This window comes from Gigantopelta aegis, chromosome 13 (assembly GCF_016097555.1).
Source record: "Gigantopelta aegis isolate Gae_Host chromosome 13, Gae_host_genome, whole genome shotgun sequence".
NCBI lineage: Eukaryota > Metazoa > Mollusca > Gastropoda > Neomphalida > Peltospiridae > Gigantopelta > Gigantopelta aegis.
Genome location: NC_054711.1, coordinates 23053483 through 23069290, shown reverse-complemented (window position 1 = coordinate 23069290; position 15808 = coordinate 23053483). Strand labels below are relative to the sequence as shown.

Below are 15808 nucleotides of genomic sequence, written 5' to 3'. Positions count from 1 at the left end.
AAAATACACACTTAGGATTAAAAAACATTATATGGTATCCTGGCGGGATACTGGATTCTTGAAGTCTGATATCCAAAATTAAAATCTGGTAACCCCGGGATATCAGGATACCGTTAATCTCGAACACTGCTAGATCCCACATGGTTGAAAGAAAGAAAGAAATGTTTTATTTAACGACACACTCAACACATTTTATTTATGGTTATATGGCGTCAGACATATGGTTAAGGACCACACAGATTTTGAGAGGAAACCCACTGTCGCCACTACATGGGCTACTCTTTCCGATTAGCAGCAATGGATCTTTTATTTGCGCTTCCCACAGGCAGGATAGCACATACCATGGCCTTTGTTGAACCAGTTATGGATCACTGGTCGGTGCAAGTGGTTTACACCTACCCATTGAGCCTTGCGGAGCACTCACTCAGGGTTTGGAGTCAGTATCTGAATTAAAAATCCCATGCCTCGACTGGGATCTGAACCCAGTACCTACCAGCCTGTAGACCGATGGCCTAACCACTACGCCACCGAGGCTGGTCCCACATGGTTGACATTTTTTATTGACAAACAAATCTATTCCTATTCTTTTCTTTCCTTTCATTGCTAAGAAGGGGCAGGATTTAGCTCAGTGAGTAGAGTGCTTGCCTGAGATGCTTGCATAGAAGGATCGAACCACCTCTGTGGATCCATTGAAGTGATCGGGGTTTTTTCTTCTCATTCCAACCAGTGCACCACAACTGATTAAAGGCCCTGGTATGTGCTTTCCTGTCTGTGGGAAAGTGCATGTAAAAGATCCCTTGCCGCATTAGGAAAAATGTAGCGGGTTTCCTTTGATGACTATGAAACAGAATGACCAAATGTTTGACATCCAACTGCTGATGATTAATTAATCAATGTGTTCTAGTAGTGTCGTTAAACAAAACAAATTTTAACTTTTCATTTGTGGGACATAGCCGAGTGATAGACTTTGTTTGATGTGCAGTAGGTCTAGGATCGATTCCAGCCAGTGCTCCACAGCTTGTATAACAAAGGCCATGGTATGTACTATCTTGTCTGTGAGATGCTGCATATAAAAGACCCCTTGCTGCTAATCAAAAAGAGTAGCCCATGAAGTGTTGACAGCGGGTTTCCTCTCTCAATATCTGTGTGGTCCTTAAGCATATGTCTGACATCATATAACCGTAAATAAAATGTGTTGAGTGCATTGTTAAATAAAACATTTCATTCCTTCATTCATTCATAGAGCATTATTTTATGAAACACTCAGAAATAAATGTGTGCATACATGCGTGTTATGTTATTGCATGTCCTGTAATTTCCTGCATATATAATAACCTGCAGGCAATGTTAGGAAACGCCTAAAAATCTCCCGTGTGGATTATCTGATGGTGCACACTATGTGACTGATTCTATTTCTTAAGGCTAAATAAACATGCAGGAAATACACCGAAAATTGCAGTGTGTGCATGTTTGTACATGCGTGTGTGTGCGTATGTGTGTGCGTGTTTCTGTGTGCGTGTGCGTGCGTGCGTGCATACGTGTGTTTGTGCATATTTTGTATGTATGTATGTATCCTAGATCCCATCAACCTTCAGACTTGTGGGCCACTATGTATGTATATATTTCTCTCTGTCTGTCTGTCTGTCTGTCTCTGTCTCTGTCTCTGTCTCTCTCTCTCTCTCTCTCTCTCTCTCTCTCTCTCTCTCTCTCTCTCTCTCTCTCTCTCTCTCTCTCTCTCTCTCTCTCTCTCTTTCTCTCTCTTTGTCACTCTCTCTCTCTATCTCTATCTCTATCTCTCTCTCACTCTCTCACTCTCTCTCTTTCTCTGTCTTAATCCAGATACCGACTCCAAACCCTGAGTGAGTGTTCCGCAAGGCTCAATGGTTAGGTGTAAACCACTTGCACCGATCAGTCATCCATAACTGGTTCAACAAAGGCCATTGTTTGTGCTATCCTGCCTGTGGGAAATGCAAATAAAAGATCCCTTGCTGCTAATTGGAAAGAGTAGCCCATGAAGTGGCGACAGTGGTTTTCGTCTCAAAATCTGTGTTATTTTAACCATATGTCTGACGCCATATAACTGTAAATAAAATGTGTTGAGTGTGTCGTTAAATAAAACATTTCTCACTGACTCGCTCATTCTTTCCCTCGATCTTTGTCTCTTTCTCCCTCCCTCGATCTTTGTCTCTTTCGCCCTCCCTCTGTCTCTTATACCTTTATCTCTCCATCTCTCTCTCTCTCTCTCTCTCTCTCTCTCTCTCTCTCTCTCTCTCTCTCTCTCTCTCTCTCTCTCTCTCTCTCTCACACATTTTCTCCGTCCCTGTCTCCTCTCTTATCTCTTTATCTCTCCATCTATCTTTATCTCACTCATTTTCTCTCTCCCTGTCTCTCCTATCTGTTTCTGTCTATCTCTCTCTCTCTCTCTCTATATATATATATCTCCTCTCTCTCCCTTTCTATATATCTCTTTCATGTTTTCTCTCTCTGTGTGTGTCTCCCTCTGTCTCTATCTCTTTCTCCATCCCACCCCCCTTCCTTCCCTCTCTGGTCCCCTCTCTCAATCTCTCTATATCTATATACATGTATCTCTCCCCCTCTCTCAATCTCTCTCTCTCTCTCTCTCTCTCTCTCTCTCTCTCTCTCTCTCTCTCTCTCTCTCTCTCTCTCTCTCTCTCTCTCTCTCTCTCTCTCTCTCTTTATCTCTCTCTGTCTCTGTCACATATAGTCAGGGAGGTCGGGAAAGATGATACTCATTAATCGGATCATGAGCTTACATTAGATTAATTAATCACAGCTGGAATTACATTAATGGAAGCACTGGTTGTATGGTTATGTCTAATGGGCTGTTGTTAGCGTCAGGCTTCAAGGATTCCCTTCCAACAATGTATTAGTTAATTATCCTCTTTGGGGCCAATACAAATTATTTGTAGAACATTTTCTATTATGGAACCTGACCAGTAATGTACGTATCCAGAATCCTTGAAATGTATGGAAATAAATCCCATTCTGGCTTTCTGCCAGAAAATAATTTGACGGTATGTAATAAAAATAAAACCGACCGTATTGACATCCAATAGCCGATGATTATCTCTAGTGGTGTTGTTAAACAAAAACAAACTTTAACTATAATTGTATGTACCACTACTAGTAGTACTACATGGTTATGGGTTTGAAATGTTTTGAATTAGACATTGGCTGTGGTGGTGCCGTGGTTAAACCTTCAGACTTGAGGCTGGTAGATAGTGGGTTCGCATCCCGGTACTGGCCATTGGGCTATTTCTCGTTCCAGCCAGTGCTTCACAAATGGTGTAACAAAGGCTGTGGCATGTACTATCCTGTTTGTGGGATGGTGCATATAAGAGATCCCTTGCTGCTAATCGAAAAGAGTAGCCCAAGAAGTTGCGACAGTGGGTTTCCTTTCTCAATATATGCGTGGTCCTTAACCATATGTCTGACGCCATATAACCGTAAATAAAATGTTTTGAGTGCATCGTTAAATAAAACCATTTCCCGGTACTGGCTTCCACTCAGAGCGAGTTTCACGACTCAGTGTGTAGGTATAAGACCACTGCACTGACTTCTCTCTCACTAACCAACTAAACCCACAGATAGCTGAGGTGTGTGTGCCCAGGACAGCTCCAGCCAGTGCACCACCACTGGTATATTAAAGGCTGTGGTATGTGCTATCCTGTCTGTGGGATGGTGGTGTAAGACCACTGCACCGACTTCTAGCTCACTAACCAACTAACCACTAACCCACTGTCCTAGACAGACAGCCCAGATAGCTGAGGTGTTTGTCCAGGACAGTTCTCTAACTATTATCCATAAAACAAATATACGGTATATATAAAGAAATTTGAAGATTTTAGGAGACGTAATTTTACCCTCTGTACCATCTCGCAGAAACCGTGCCATTTCCGTGGAGTTTGACTTTACTTTCCTAAAGGGGTGGGATGTATTTCTGTGGTAGAGCCGTTTACTAAAATAGCGATAGTAAAAAAGAAATCGCTGTCATCTCAAACAAACATTCCTTTCCTGTAATTTTGGTTTTCGTTCTTAGAACTAGACTATATGATTCATAAATGCCGACGTGTTTGAGAGTAACTTGTACTAGCCACTACTTAAACAATGTATTGGATTGTCATTAAATTATTTTTACCGACCTCGGTGGCGTCGTGGTTAGGCCATCGGTCTACAGGCTGGTCGGTACTTGGTTCGGATGCCACTCGAGGCATGGGATTTTTCATCCAAATACTGACTCCAAACCCTGAGTGAGTGCTCTGCAAGGCTCAGTGGGTAGGTGTAAACCACTTGCACCGACCAGTGATCCATAACTGGTTCAACAAAGGCCATGGTTTGTGCTATCCTGTCTGTGAGAAGTGCAAATAAAAGATCCCTTGCTGCCTGTCGATAAAGAGTAGCCTATGTGGCGACAGCGGGTTTCCTCTAAAAAACAGTGTCAGAATGACCATATGTTTGACGTCCAATAGCCAATGATAAGATAAAAAATCAATGTGCTCTAGTGGCGTTGTTAAATAAAACAAACTACTTTATTTTACTAATTAAACAATGTGCTGAGGTATCATTAAACAAACATTCCTTTCCTTTCCTAATAGCCACTGATTAAACAATGTGCTGGGGTGTCATTAAACAAACATTCCTTTCCCACTAGCGACTGATTAAACAATGTGCTGGGGTGTCATTAAACATTCCTTTCCTTTCTCAATAGCCACTGATTAAACAATGTGCTGAGGTGTCATTAAACAAACATTCCTTTCCTTTCCTAATAGCCACTGATTAAACAATGTGCTGGGGTGTCATTAAACAAACATTCCTTTCCTTTCCCACTAGCGACTGATTAAACAATGTGCTGGGGTGTCATTAAACAAACATTCCTTTCCCACTAGCGACTGATTAAACAATGTGCTGGAGTGTCATTAAACAAACATTCCTTTCCTTTCTCAATAGCCACTGATTAAACAATGTGCTGAGGTGTCATTAAACAAACATTCCTTTCCTTTCTCAATAGCCACTGATTAAACAATGTGCTGGGGTGTCATTAAACAAACATTCCTTTCCTTTCTCAATAGCCACTGATTAAACAATGTGCTGGGGTGTCATTAAACAAACATTCCTTTCCTTTCTCAATAGCCACTGATTAAACAATGTGCTGGGGTGTCATTAAACAAACATTCCTTTCCTTTCTCAATAGCCACTGATTAAACAATGTGCTGGGGTGTCATTAAACAAACATTCCTTTCCTTTCCTAATAGCCACTGATTAAACAATGTGCTGGGGTATCATTGAACAAACATTCCTTTCCTTTCTCAATAGCCACTGATTAAACAATGTGCTGGGGTGTCATTAAACAAACATTTCTTTCCTTTCCTAATAGCCACTGATTAAACAATGTGCTGGGGTGTCATTAAACAAACATTCCTTTCCTTTCTCAATAGCCACTGATTAAAGAATGTGCTGAGGTGTCATTAAACAAACATTCCTTTCTTTTCCTAATAGCCACTGATTAAACAATGTGCTGGGGTGTCATTAAACAAACATTCCTTTCCCACTAGCGACTGATTAAACAATGTGCTGGGGTGTCATTAAACAAACATTCCTTTCCCACTAGTGACTGATTAAACAATGTGCTGGGGTGTCATTAAACAAACATTCCTTTCCTTTCTCAATAGCCACTGATTAAACAATGTGCTGGGGTGTCATTAAACAAACATTCCTTTCCTTTCTCAATAGCCACTGATTAAACAATGTGCTGAGGTGTCATTAAACAAACATTCCTTTCCTTTCTCAATAGCCACTGATTAAACAATGTGCTGGGGTGTCATTAAACAAACATTCCTTTCCTTTCTCAATAGCCACTGATTAAACAATGTGCTGGGGTGTCATTAAACAAACATTCCTTTCCTTTCTCAATAGCCACTGATTAAACAATGTGCTGGGGTGTCATTGAACAAACATTCCTTTCCTTTCTCAATAGCCACTGATTAAACAATGTGCTGGGGTGTCATTGAACAAACATTCCTTTCCTTTCTCAATAGCCACTGATTAAACAATGTGCTGGGGTGTCATTAAACAAACATTCCTTTCCTTTCTCAATAGCCACTGATTAAACAATGTGCTGGGGTGTCATTAAACAAACATTCCTTTCCCACTAGCGACTGATTAAACAATGTGCTGGGGTGTCATTAAACAAACATTCCTTTTCTTTCTCAATAGCCACTGATTAAACAATGTGCTGGGGTGTCATTAAACAAACATTCCTTTCCTTTCCTAATAGCCACTGATTAAACAATGTGCTGGGGTGTCATTGAACAAACATTCCTTTCATTGATTAAACAATGTGCTGGGGTGTCATTAAACAAACATTCCTTTCCTTTCTCAATAGCCACTGATTAAACAATGTGCTGGGGTGTCATTAAACAAACACTAACTGATTAAACAATGTGCTGGGGTGTCATTAAACAAACATTCCTTTCCTTTCTCAATAGCCACTGATTAAACAATGTGCTGGGGTGTCATTAAACAAACACATAACATTAAACAATGTGCTGAGGTGTCATTAAACAAACTTTCCTTTCCTTTCTCAATAGCCACTGATTAAACAATGTGCTGGGGTGTCATTAAACAAACATTCCTTTCCTTTCCTTTCCTCAATAGCCACTGATTAAACAATGTGCTGGGGTGTCATTAAACAAACATTCCTTTCCTTTTCAATAGCCACTGATTAAACAATGTGCTGGGGTGTCATTGAACAAACATTCCTTTCCTTTCCTAATAGCCACTGATTAAACAATTCCTTTCCTTTCCTTTCCAATAGCTGATTAAACAACTGATTAAACAATGTGCTGGGGTGTCATTCCTTTCCTTTTATAACTGAAACATGTGCTGGGGTGTCATTAAACAAACATTCCTTTCCTTTCTCAATAGCCACTGATTAAACAATGTGCTGGGGTGTCATTAAACAAACATAAACAATGTGCTGGGGTGTCATTAAACAAACATTCCTTTCCTTTCTCAATAGCCACTGATTAAACAATGTGCTGGGGTGTCATAGCGACTGATTAAACAATGTGCTGGGGTGTCATTAAACAAACATTCCTTTCCTTTCTCAATAGCCACTGATTAAACAATGTGCTAAGGTGTCATTAAACAAACATTCCTTTCCTTTCCCACTAGCGAAATGTGCTGAGGTGTCATTCTAGCAACTAAACAAACATTCCTTTCCTTTCTCAATAGCCACTGATTAAACAATGTGCTGGGGTATCATTAAACAAACATTCCTTTCCTTTCCTAATAGCCACTGATTAAACAGTAGCCACTGATTAAACAATGTGCTGGGGTGTCATTAAACAAACATTCCTTTCCCACTAGCGACTGATTAAACAATGTGCTGGGGTGTCATTAAACAAACATTCCTTTCCTTTCTCAATAGCCACTGATTAAACAATGTGCTGGGGTGTCATTAAACAAACATTCCTTTCCGTTCCTAATAGCCACTGATTAAACAATGTGCTGGGGTGTCATTGAACAAACATTCCTTTCCTTTCCTAATAGCCACTGATTAAACAATGTGCTGGGGTGTCATTAAACAAACATTCCTTTCCTTTCTCAATAGCCACTGATTAAACAATGTGCTGGGGTGTCATTAAACAAACATTTCTTTCCTTTCCTAATAGCCACTGATTAAACAATGTGCTGGGGTGTCATTAAACAAACATTCCTTTCCCACTAGTGACTGATTAAACAATGTGCTGGGGTGTCATTAAACAAACATTCCTTTCCCACTAGTGACTGATTAAACAATGTGCTGGGGTGTCATTAAACAAACATTCCTTTCCGTTCCTAATAGCCACTGATTAAACAATGTGCTGGGGTGTCATTGAACAAAACAAACATTCCTTTAAACAAACATTCCTTTCCTTTCTCAATAGCCACTGATTAAACAATGTGCTGGGGTGTCATTAAACAAACATTCCTTTCCTTTCCTCAATTAAACAAACAGCCACTGATTAAACAATGTGCTGGGGTGTCATTCCTTTCCCAAACAAACAATGTGCTGGGGTTCATTTTCCTTTTTCCTAATAGCCACTGATTAAACAATGTGCTGGGGTGTCATTAAACAAACATTCCTTTCCTTTCCCCACTAGTCATTAAACAAACATTCCTTTCCTTTCTCAATAGACTGATTAAACAATGTGCTGGGGTGTCATTAAACAAACATTCCTTTCCCACTAGCCACTGATTAAACAATGTGCTGGGGTGTCATTAAACTGATTAAACAATGTGCTGGGGTGTCATTAAACAAACATTCCTTTCCCACTAGCGACTGATTAAACAATGTGCTGGGGTGTCATTAAACAAACATTCCTTTCCCACTAGCAACTGATTAAACAATGTGCTGAGGTGTCATTAAACAAACATTCCTTTCCTTTCTCAATAGCCACTGATTAAACAATGTGCTGAGGTGTCTTAAACAAATTCCATGCCATATAACTGTAAATAAAAATGTGTTGAGTGTGTTTCTTCATTAAACAAACATTCCTTTCCTTTTCTAATTAAACATTGAAATGTCTTTAAACAAACATTGATTTTCTAATAAACTTTGATTGAACAATGTGCTGAGGTGTTGTTAGAGAAAGTCATTTATTGTTAACCACTGATTAAATTATTTTACTTTTCTAATGGTCACTGATTAAACAATGTCGTGGGATAAATTATTTTACTTTTCTCATTTATTTTAATTAAACAATTCATTTCAACTTATTTCCGTGCTTATATCCAATTAAGGTCCAAGCATGTTGTCCTGGACACACACCTCAACTGTCTAGGCTGTGTGGGAGTTAGTTGTTAGTTGGTTAGTGAGAGAGAAGAGGGTGTAGTGGCCTTACACCTACCCATTGAGCCTTTAAGAACTCGCTCTGGGTTGGAGCCGGTACCGGGCTGTGAACCCTGTACCTACCAGCTTGTAGGCTTAACCACTGTGCCACTGAGGCCGGTTTAATTAAACAATGTATTGGGATAGTGTTGGATTCTTTTATTTTCCTAATGGCCACTGATTAAACAATGCCGGATATTAAATTATTTTACTTTTCCAATGGCCATTAATTAAACAATGTCATGGGATATTAAATTCTTTTATTTTTCTAATGATGTTATTGAATTCTTTTAGTTTCCTAATGGCCTCTGATTAAACAATGTCATTGGGCTGTTAAATTCTTTTTTCCCCCTAATGACCATTAATTAAACAATGTCATTGGGCTGTTAAATTCTTTTATTTTCCTATTGGCCATTGATTAAACAAAATCTTTTTTTCTTTTTCGTTTTTTTTTCCTTCATTTGTTAAACAATGTCGTGGGAATGTTGTTGAATTTGTTACTTTCCTAATAGCCACTAATTAAACAATGTCATATGATGTTGTTAAATTTGTTACTTTCCTAATAGCCACTAATTAAACAATGTCATATGATGTTGTTAAATTTTTATATTTTCCTACAATGTCTTTTCTTCTTTCTTTTCTTTTTTTTCTTTTTTTTAAACAATGTCATGGGATGTTGTTAAATTCCTCTGTATTCCTAATGGCCACTAATTAAACAATGTTCTGGGCTATCATTAAGAAAATTCCTCTGTATTTCTAATGGCCACTAATTAAACAATGTTCTGGGCTATCATTAAGAAAATTCCTCTGTATTCCTAATGGCCACTAATTAAACAATGTTCTGGGCTATCATTAAGAAAATTCCTCTGTATTTCTAATGGCCACTAATTAAACAATGTTCTGGGCTATCATTAAGAAAATTCCTCTGTATTCCTAATGGCCACTAATTAAACAGTGTCATGAGGATATTGTTAAATTCTTCTACTTTCCAAGTAGCCAGTGGATCAATCCCCATTAGTGGGGTCATTGGGCTATTTCTAGTTCCAGCCAGTGCTCCACGACTGGTATATCAAAGGGAGTGGTATGTACTATCCTGTCTAGGATGGTGCATATAAAAGATACCTTGCTGCTAATCGAAAAGAGTAGCCCATGAAGTGGCCACAGCGGGTTTTCTCTCTCAATATCTGAGTGGTCTTTAACCATATGTCTGACACCATATAACCGAAAATAAAATGTGTTGAATGCGTTGTTAAATAAAACATTTCTTTCTTTCTTTTTCTTTTTTTTTTTACTAATGGCCACTGATTAGGCAATGTGTTGGGTTGTCATTAAATATTAGTTTTGTTCCTCTGTTTCAGAGCTGTGGCGGTGTGGAAGCGTTCCTGCTGGGCCTCTACAACTTGGTGAGTACTGACTGTTTATAGTACCTACTTTTTATTAGTCACCTGCTTGTGGAAAGAAGAACAGTTTTCAACTAGACTTTATCCAGTCCCTTTGACCTTGTTTGAAATTGTCCACAGATGCCACCGACTCTTCACACAGCTTTAAGGAAAACCTGGCATCGGTGACGGTGCACAATTTGGGGTGAAAATTAAAGGGACAAATTTACATAACCTGTTTTTTTTTTTCTTAACACATAAAAAGTAAATGGCCAAATTTACAAAACCTGTTTTTCTTCAACGTGTGTGAAAAATTAAAGGGTCAAATTTACAACGCTTGTTTTTCTTAAATGTAGGTGTAAAAATAAAGGGTCGAATTTACAAAGCTTGTTTTTCTTAAATGTAGGTGTAAAATTAAAGGGTAGAACTTACAAAGTCTGTTATGTTTTTTAATGCAGGTGTAAAATTAAAGGGTAGAATTTACAAAGTCTGTTATGTTTTTTAATGCAGGTGTAAAATTAAAGGGTAGAATTTACAAAGTCTGTTATGTTTTTTAATGCAGGTGTAAAATTAAAGGGTAGAATTTACAAAGTCTGTTATGTTTTTTAATGCAGGTGTAAAATTAAAGGGCCACATTTACAAACCCTGGTTTCTTAAACACAGCATTGTAAATACATATAGTTACATACGTGTGAGTCAAAAATGGGCTTTGTAAGTTTGGCCCAAAGCTCTTGGAGAAATAGTGACCCCGATACCAATCCAGCGAGCTCTACCATGTGTCATCGATAAAGCACCATAAGAAAACTTGATTTTTAAAACTATATTATTATTCCGCTACTGATCCAACCGGAGAAAGATTATGGGCTTAGATTCCATCCTTCTATCTGTCTGTCTGTCTGTGTGTCTGTCTGTCTGTCTGTCAGTCTGTCCCACAAAGTTTTACAAACGTTTCTTTGCAATACCTCAAGATATTGAACTGAAATTATGTGTATAGCCTTATCATATACAATTACAGATCAAGTTTGACTTTTGTGGCGATTTACCAATTTTTAACAGTTCTGGCCCTTGAACTTAGGAGATACAAAATTGTGTTGGGTCTGGTAGAGATCATGTATTGCTTTAGCAGTACTCCCAAAATGTTTGTCTTCATTTTGTTTTATGCCATTTTATAATAAATTAAATTGCTCTAGTGGTGTTGTTACACATTTCAATATTGGTAGATGTCAGTGCCTGGAGTACAGTCTAGTATCTGTTTACAGGTGCATGTTAAAATAATGTACCAGACCAGTGTCTGTTTTAGTTTTGTTTATATCTGCCAACACTAAACCAGATTTAAACTTTTCATGAGGATTCCTTTGTAAAGTATTTATCTTAGTTGTATAATTAGGGGCTGTTCCAAGCATTATTGCAGGGAGGGGTAAGTAGGGAAGAGCAGGCCTTTAGTAAGTTGAGACGTCTGTGCCCCCCCCCCCCCCCCAATGATTTAGGGGGTCCTATAATATACAAATAAAAATTTTAATCTAGCTTTTGCCACCCACCAGATTATACCCCCACTAGAGATTGTGCCACCTCCATCCGCCCCTTTCCCCTGCACATACACTCTTGAGATATTCCAAAGGACCTGGAGATGTTTGAAGATCATTTACACCACTACCCATCACATAATATATTTACAGCTTTAAAATTCTGTTTCATTTGCCATTGCTTAAAATAGTGAAGACGTTTTACCATGCATACAAGAAAAAGATAAAATCTCCCCTGCCCCCAGTAAACCCCCACCCCGGATGTTATCCCTGGACTGTTCCTAGTTCAGTTACTGAACATTATTTGTCAGTCAGCGTTCACTAAAGGTGCTTGATGGGTTAGAGTACAGAAAGTCTGTGGTAAGTATGTATTCGTGTACGATTTTTTTGTTTTCAGAAATCTTAATTTTAATCTTGTATATTGTGATTTTGTTTCTTGAGGCTACCATATAAAGATGATGAGGGTGAACTGACAAAAAAGTCAGCAACTTTTGTAAATCTAAATTTAATACATCTTGCATGTATATAGCTTGGTGGAAAACAACATTTAAAATCATATGTTAGCGTTCGAAATAAGCACTTGTCCGTTTGTCCTGACAAGTAAAATTTACTCAGACAAGTAATGTATCTTGGTGGTTATCCACTGGACAAGTAAAAATCAAAAAGCAGTATCATAATTTAATAATTCCATTTTATAATTACTGTTTTGTAATAGGGGTCTTGATTGGTTAAAATGTTATCACGTGATCTAAAAAACAAAACGTTTATTCTTCCATGAATGTGAAAACTGCACTTTTTCGGTAAACAACGGAATCCCCGAGGATTCCATCATTTCTATTTTTATCCCAAGTTCGTCTGCACTGTGAGTGACGGTGACAATTCAGGCTTTAAACGACTCCGGTTTTGAACTGAGACACATAATGTATATGACAGGCCACAAAAACTAAGCTTTTATTGGACGTTATAGCAGAGAATGCTCAGCAAATCAAAAGAGACATGAGTGCAGCTCTGTTACATTTGACAAAAACACCAAACCGACAACTTACACGCTCGAAAACACATACGCCATCGTGCACAATTCTGTGACCTGTCCTTTCCGAGAATAATATCACACAATCACAAACTTCCTCTGAAATCCCTTTCAAATCAGTCTTCACATTCATTTTCACTAATTCAACTTTTGACAACTGCAATTTTAATATAGGTAGTGGATAAATCTTCTAAATAATTTGATGCTCTCCCTTGTGTTAATTAGTTTAAAATTCATTGAAAAATTGTTTGCGTTATCAGTTGATGTGCTGTTACTTTAAATTTTATAACGTTTTATCCATATTTGATTCAGAAAATTAAAATTTATAAAACTTTATGTAAATCAATATAATGAATTGGAGATTTGACGGAAAAAACCCAAATGTAACTTTCTAAGGGAATTCCCTTATTTGTGTATTGATACAGCTGTAAATCATTGTGGGATAGAGATAGATTGGGTTTTTTAATAGTTTTGTATAATGGCAATATTAATCCATTTGGAATTATAAGAATTGAATATTATATTTTTGATACCATTCATATAGTGTGTAAAACGGTTTTGGTATTTATCATCGCATGAACATAAAAAATATAACGTTCAATTCTTAAATATTACTTATATTGCTTCTCTTATATTTGGTGGAATTGTTTTTTAAAATCAAGTCTTGCATTCGAAATAAACACTTGTCCATTTGTCCAGACAAGTGAAATTTACTCCGACAAGTAATGTATCTTGGTGGTTATCGACTGGACAAGTGAAAATCATACAGTAGTATCATAAGTTTGAGCAATTGTTGTACTTCTATAAAACAAAATCAGTAGTGTCGCATAGCAAAATGTAATACAAATAGTGTGGGTTGTGAGTTAAACAAACATAGGGCCTATAATTCACTATGGTCTCGCAACTTTGCGATCTCGCAGTGCAATGCTAAAAGACTTTCAAAGAGGATGCTTTGTTGTCTAGCAGAGCCTAAGAGACCTTTGTGAATTAGGCCCCTGGTCTTGATAAACAAATAAGCTCGTAAATATTAGGAATACCAGGCAGATTCATTTGAGTTCCTGAAAGTCCCAATCAGACCACGTCAATACTTTATTTGATCGACAAATCATATGCAACATCATACATACTTTAAAAAAATGTATATGTATCTTGTATTGATTGATTTGTTGTTTAATTTTAAAATAAAATTGTTGCCTGTTTTACCACAACCATGACAGCCAGCTTTCCTTTGATTGTTTGAGAATTATTGACTACATCATCAGTAAAATGATAAAACAAAAATCATAAATGTTCACTGCCATCTGCTGACAATGTGCGAAGCCTACGAATGATGCAATTCATTGGTGTATCTTAAAATTATTACAAGTGTACATTAAAGGGACATTCCTGAGTTTGCTGCATTATAAGATGTTTCCGACGAATAAAATATTTCTAAGATTAAAGGGACATTCCTGAGTTTGCTGCAATTTTTAAGATGTTATCAACTAACAGAGACCTTTTAATGATTGTAATTAAATATCAAATATATTTTTATGCATAAAATATTAGTGGCTGTATATTAAACGTGTTTCTGATCATTCTAATATTTGTACTAGGTTAAATTTCATCTTATTTCCTAAAATATAGTTTTTTCATACGTACGAAATTATTTGAAGACAAAATCCAGTTTGGGCTTCTTACACATATTAAGACGACCAGAAACACAATGAATATACAGACACTGATACTCTGAACAAGAAAATATATTTAATATGCAAGTTTAATTGTAGAAGTATTTTATTATTGGGAAACATCTTACAATGCAGCAAACTCAGGAATGTCCCTTTAAACTTACATATTAAATATATTTTCTTGTTTAGAATATCAGTGTTTGTATATTCAATGTATATCTGATCATTTCAATATTTGTAAGAAGCCCAAATTGGATTTTGTCTTCAAATAATTTAGTACGTACGAATTTTTTTTTTTAGGAAATAAAATGAAATTTAACCTAGTACAAATATTAGAACGATCAGAAACATGTTTAATATACACCCACTAATATTTTATGCAGAAATTTATATTTAATATGTAATTACAATCGTTAAAAAGTCTGTTAGTTGATAACATCTAAAAATTTGCAGCAAACTCAGGAATGTCCCTTTAACTACAATTTAATATAAACCAACCAGAAGCAAGCTTTCAAATGCATATGACAGAGTTATCAACATGCACAAATTAGATTGTTAAAATATTCCATTAGGAAATATTTATTCTTTGTATTCCAGCCAGTGCACCACTACTGGTATATCAAAGACCATGGTATGTGCTATCCTGTCTGTGGAATGGTGCATATAAAAAATATCCCTTGCTGCTAATGGAAAAATGTAGTGAGTTTCCTCTCTAAAACTATAATATGTCAAAATGACCATATGTTTGACATCCAATAGCCGCTGATTAATAAATCAATGTGGTCTAGTTAAACAAACTAAACTTTAATTTTAACTAAAGAAAGAAAGGAATGTTTTATTTAACGACACACTCAACACATTTTATTTACGGTTATATGGCGTCAGACATATGGTTAAGGACCACACAGATTTTGAGAGGAAACCCGCTGTGGCCACTATATGGGCTACTCTTCTGATTGGCTGCAAGGGATCTTTTATTTGCGCTTCCCACAGGCAGGATAGCACAAACCATGGCCTTTGTTGAACCAGTTATGGATCACTGATCGGTGCAAGTGATTTACACCTACCCATTGAGCCTTGCGGAGCACTCACTCAGGGTTTGGAGTCGGTATCTGGATTAAAAATCCCATGCCTCGACTGGGATCCGAACCCAGTACCTACCAGCCTGTAGACCAATGGCCTGCCACGACGCCACCGAGGCCGGTTCTTTAACTAAAGTGTACGAGCAATTCATATGTTTATCTTAAATGTTAGCAGTGTACCGTAACTACAGTTTAATATTAACCAATCAGAAACAAAGCTTTCAAATGCAT

General features: G+C 37.3%; 1 protein-coding gene across 1 annotated transcript in view; it reads left to right on the top strand.

Moving 5' to 3' along the window:
- LOC121387751 (hyccin-like) overlaps window positions 1-15808 on the top strand; it is a 183175-nt gene that overhangs the window by 54598 nt on the left and 112769 nt on the right. Inside the window, exon 5 of the mRNA XM_041518950.1 lies at window positions 10252-10296. Within this exon, the coding sequence (XP_041374884.1) occupies window positions 10252-10296 (45 nt within the window). The remainder of the gene's footprint in view (window positions 1-10251; window positions 10297-15808) is intronic.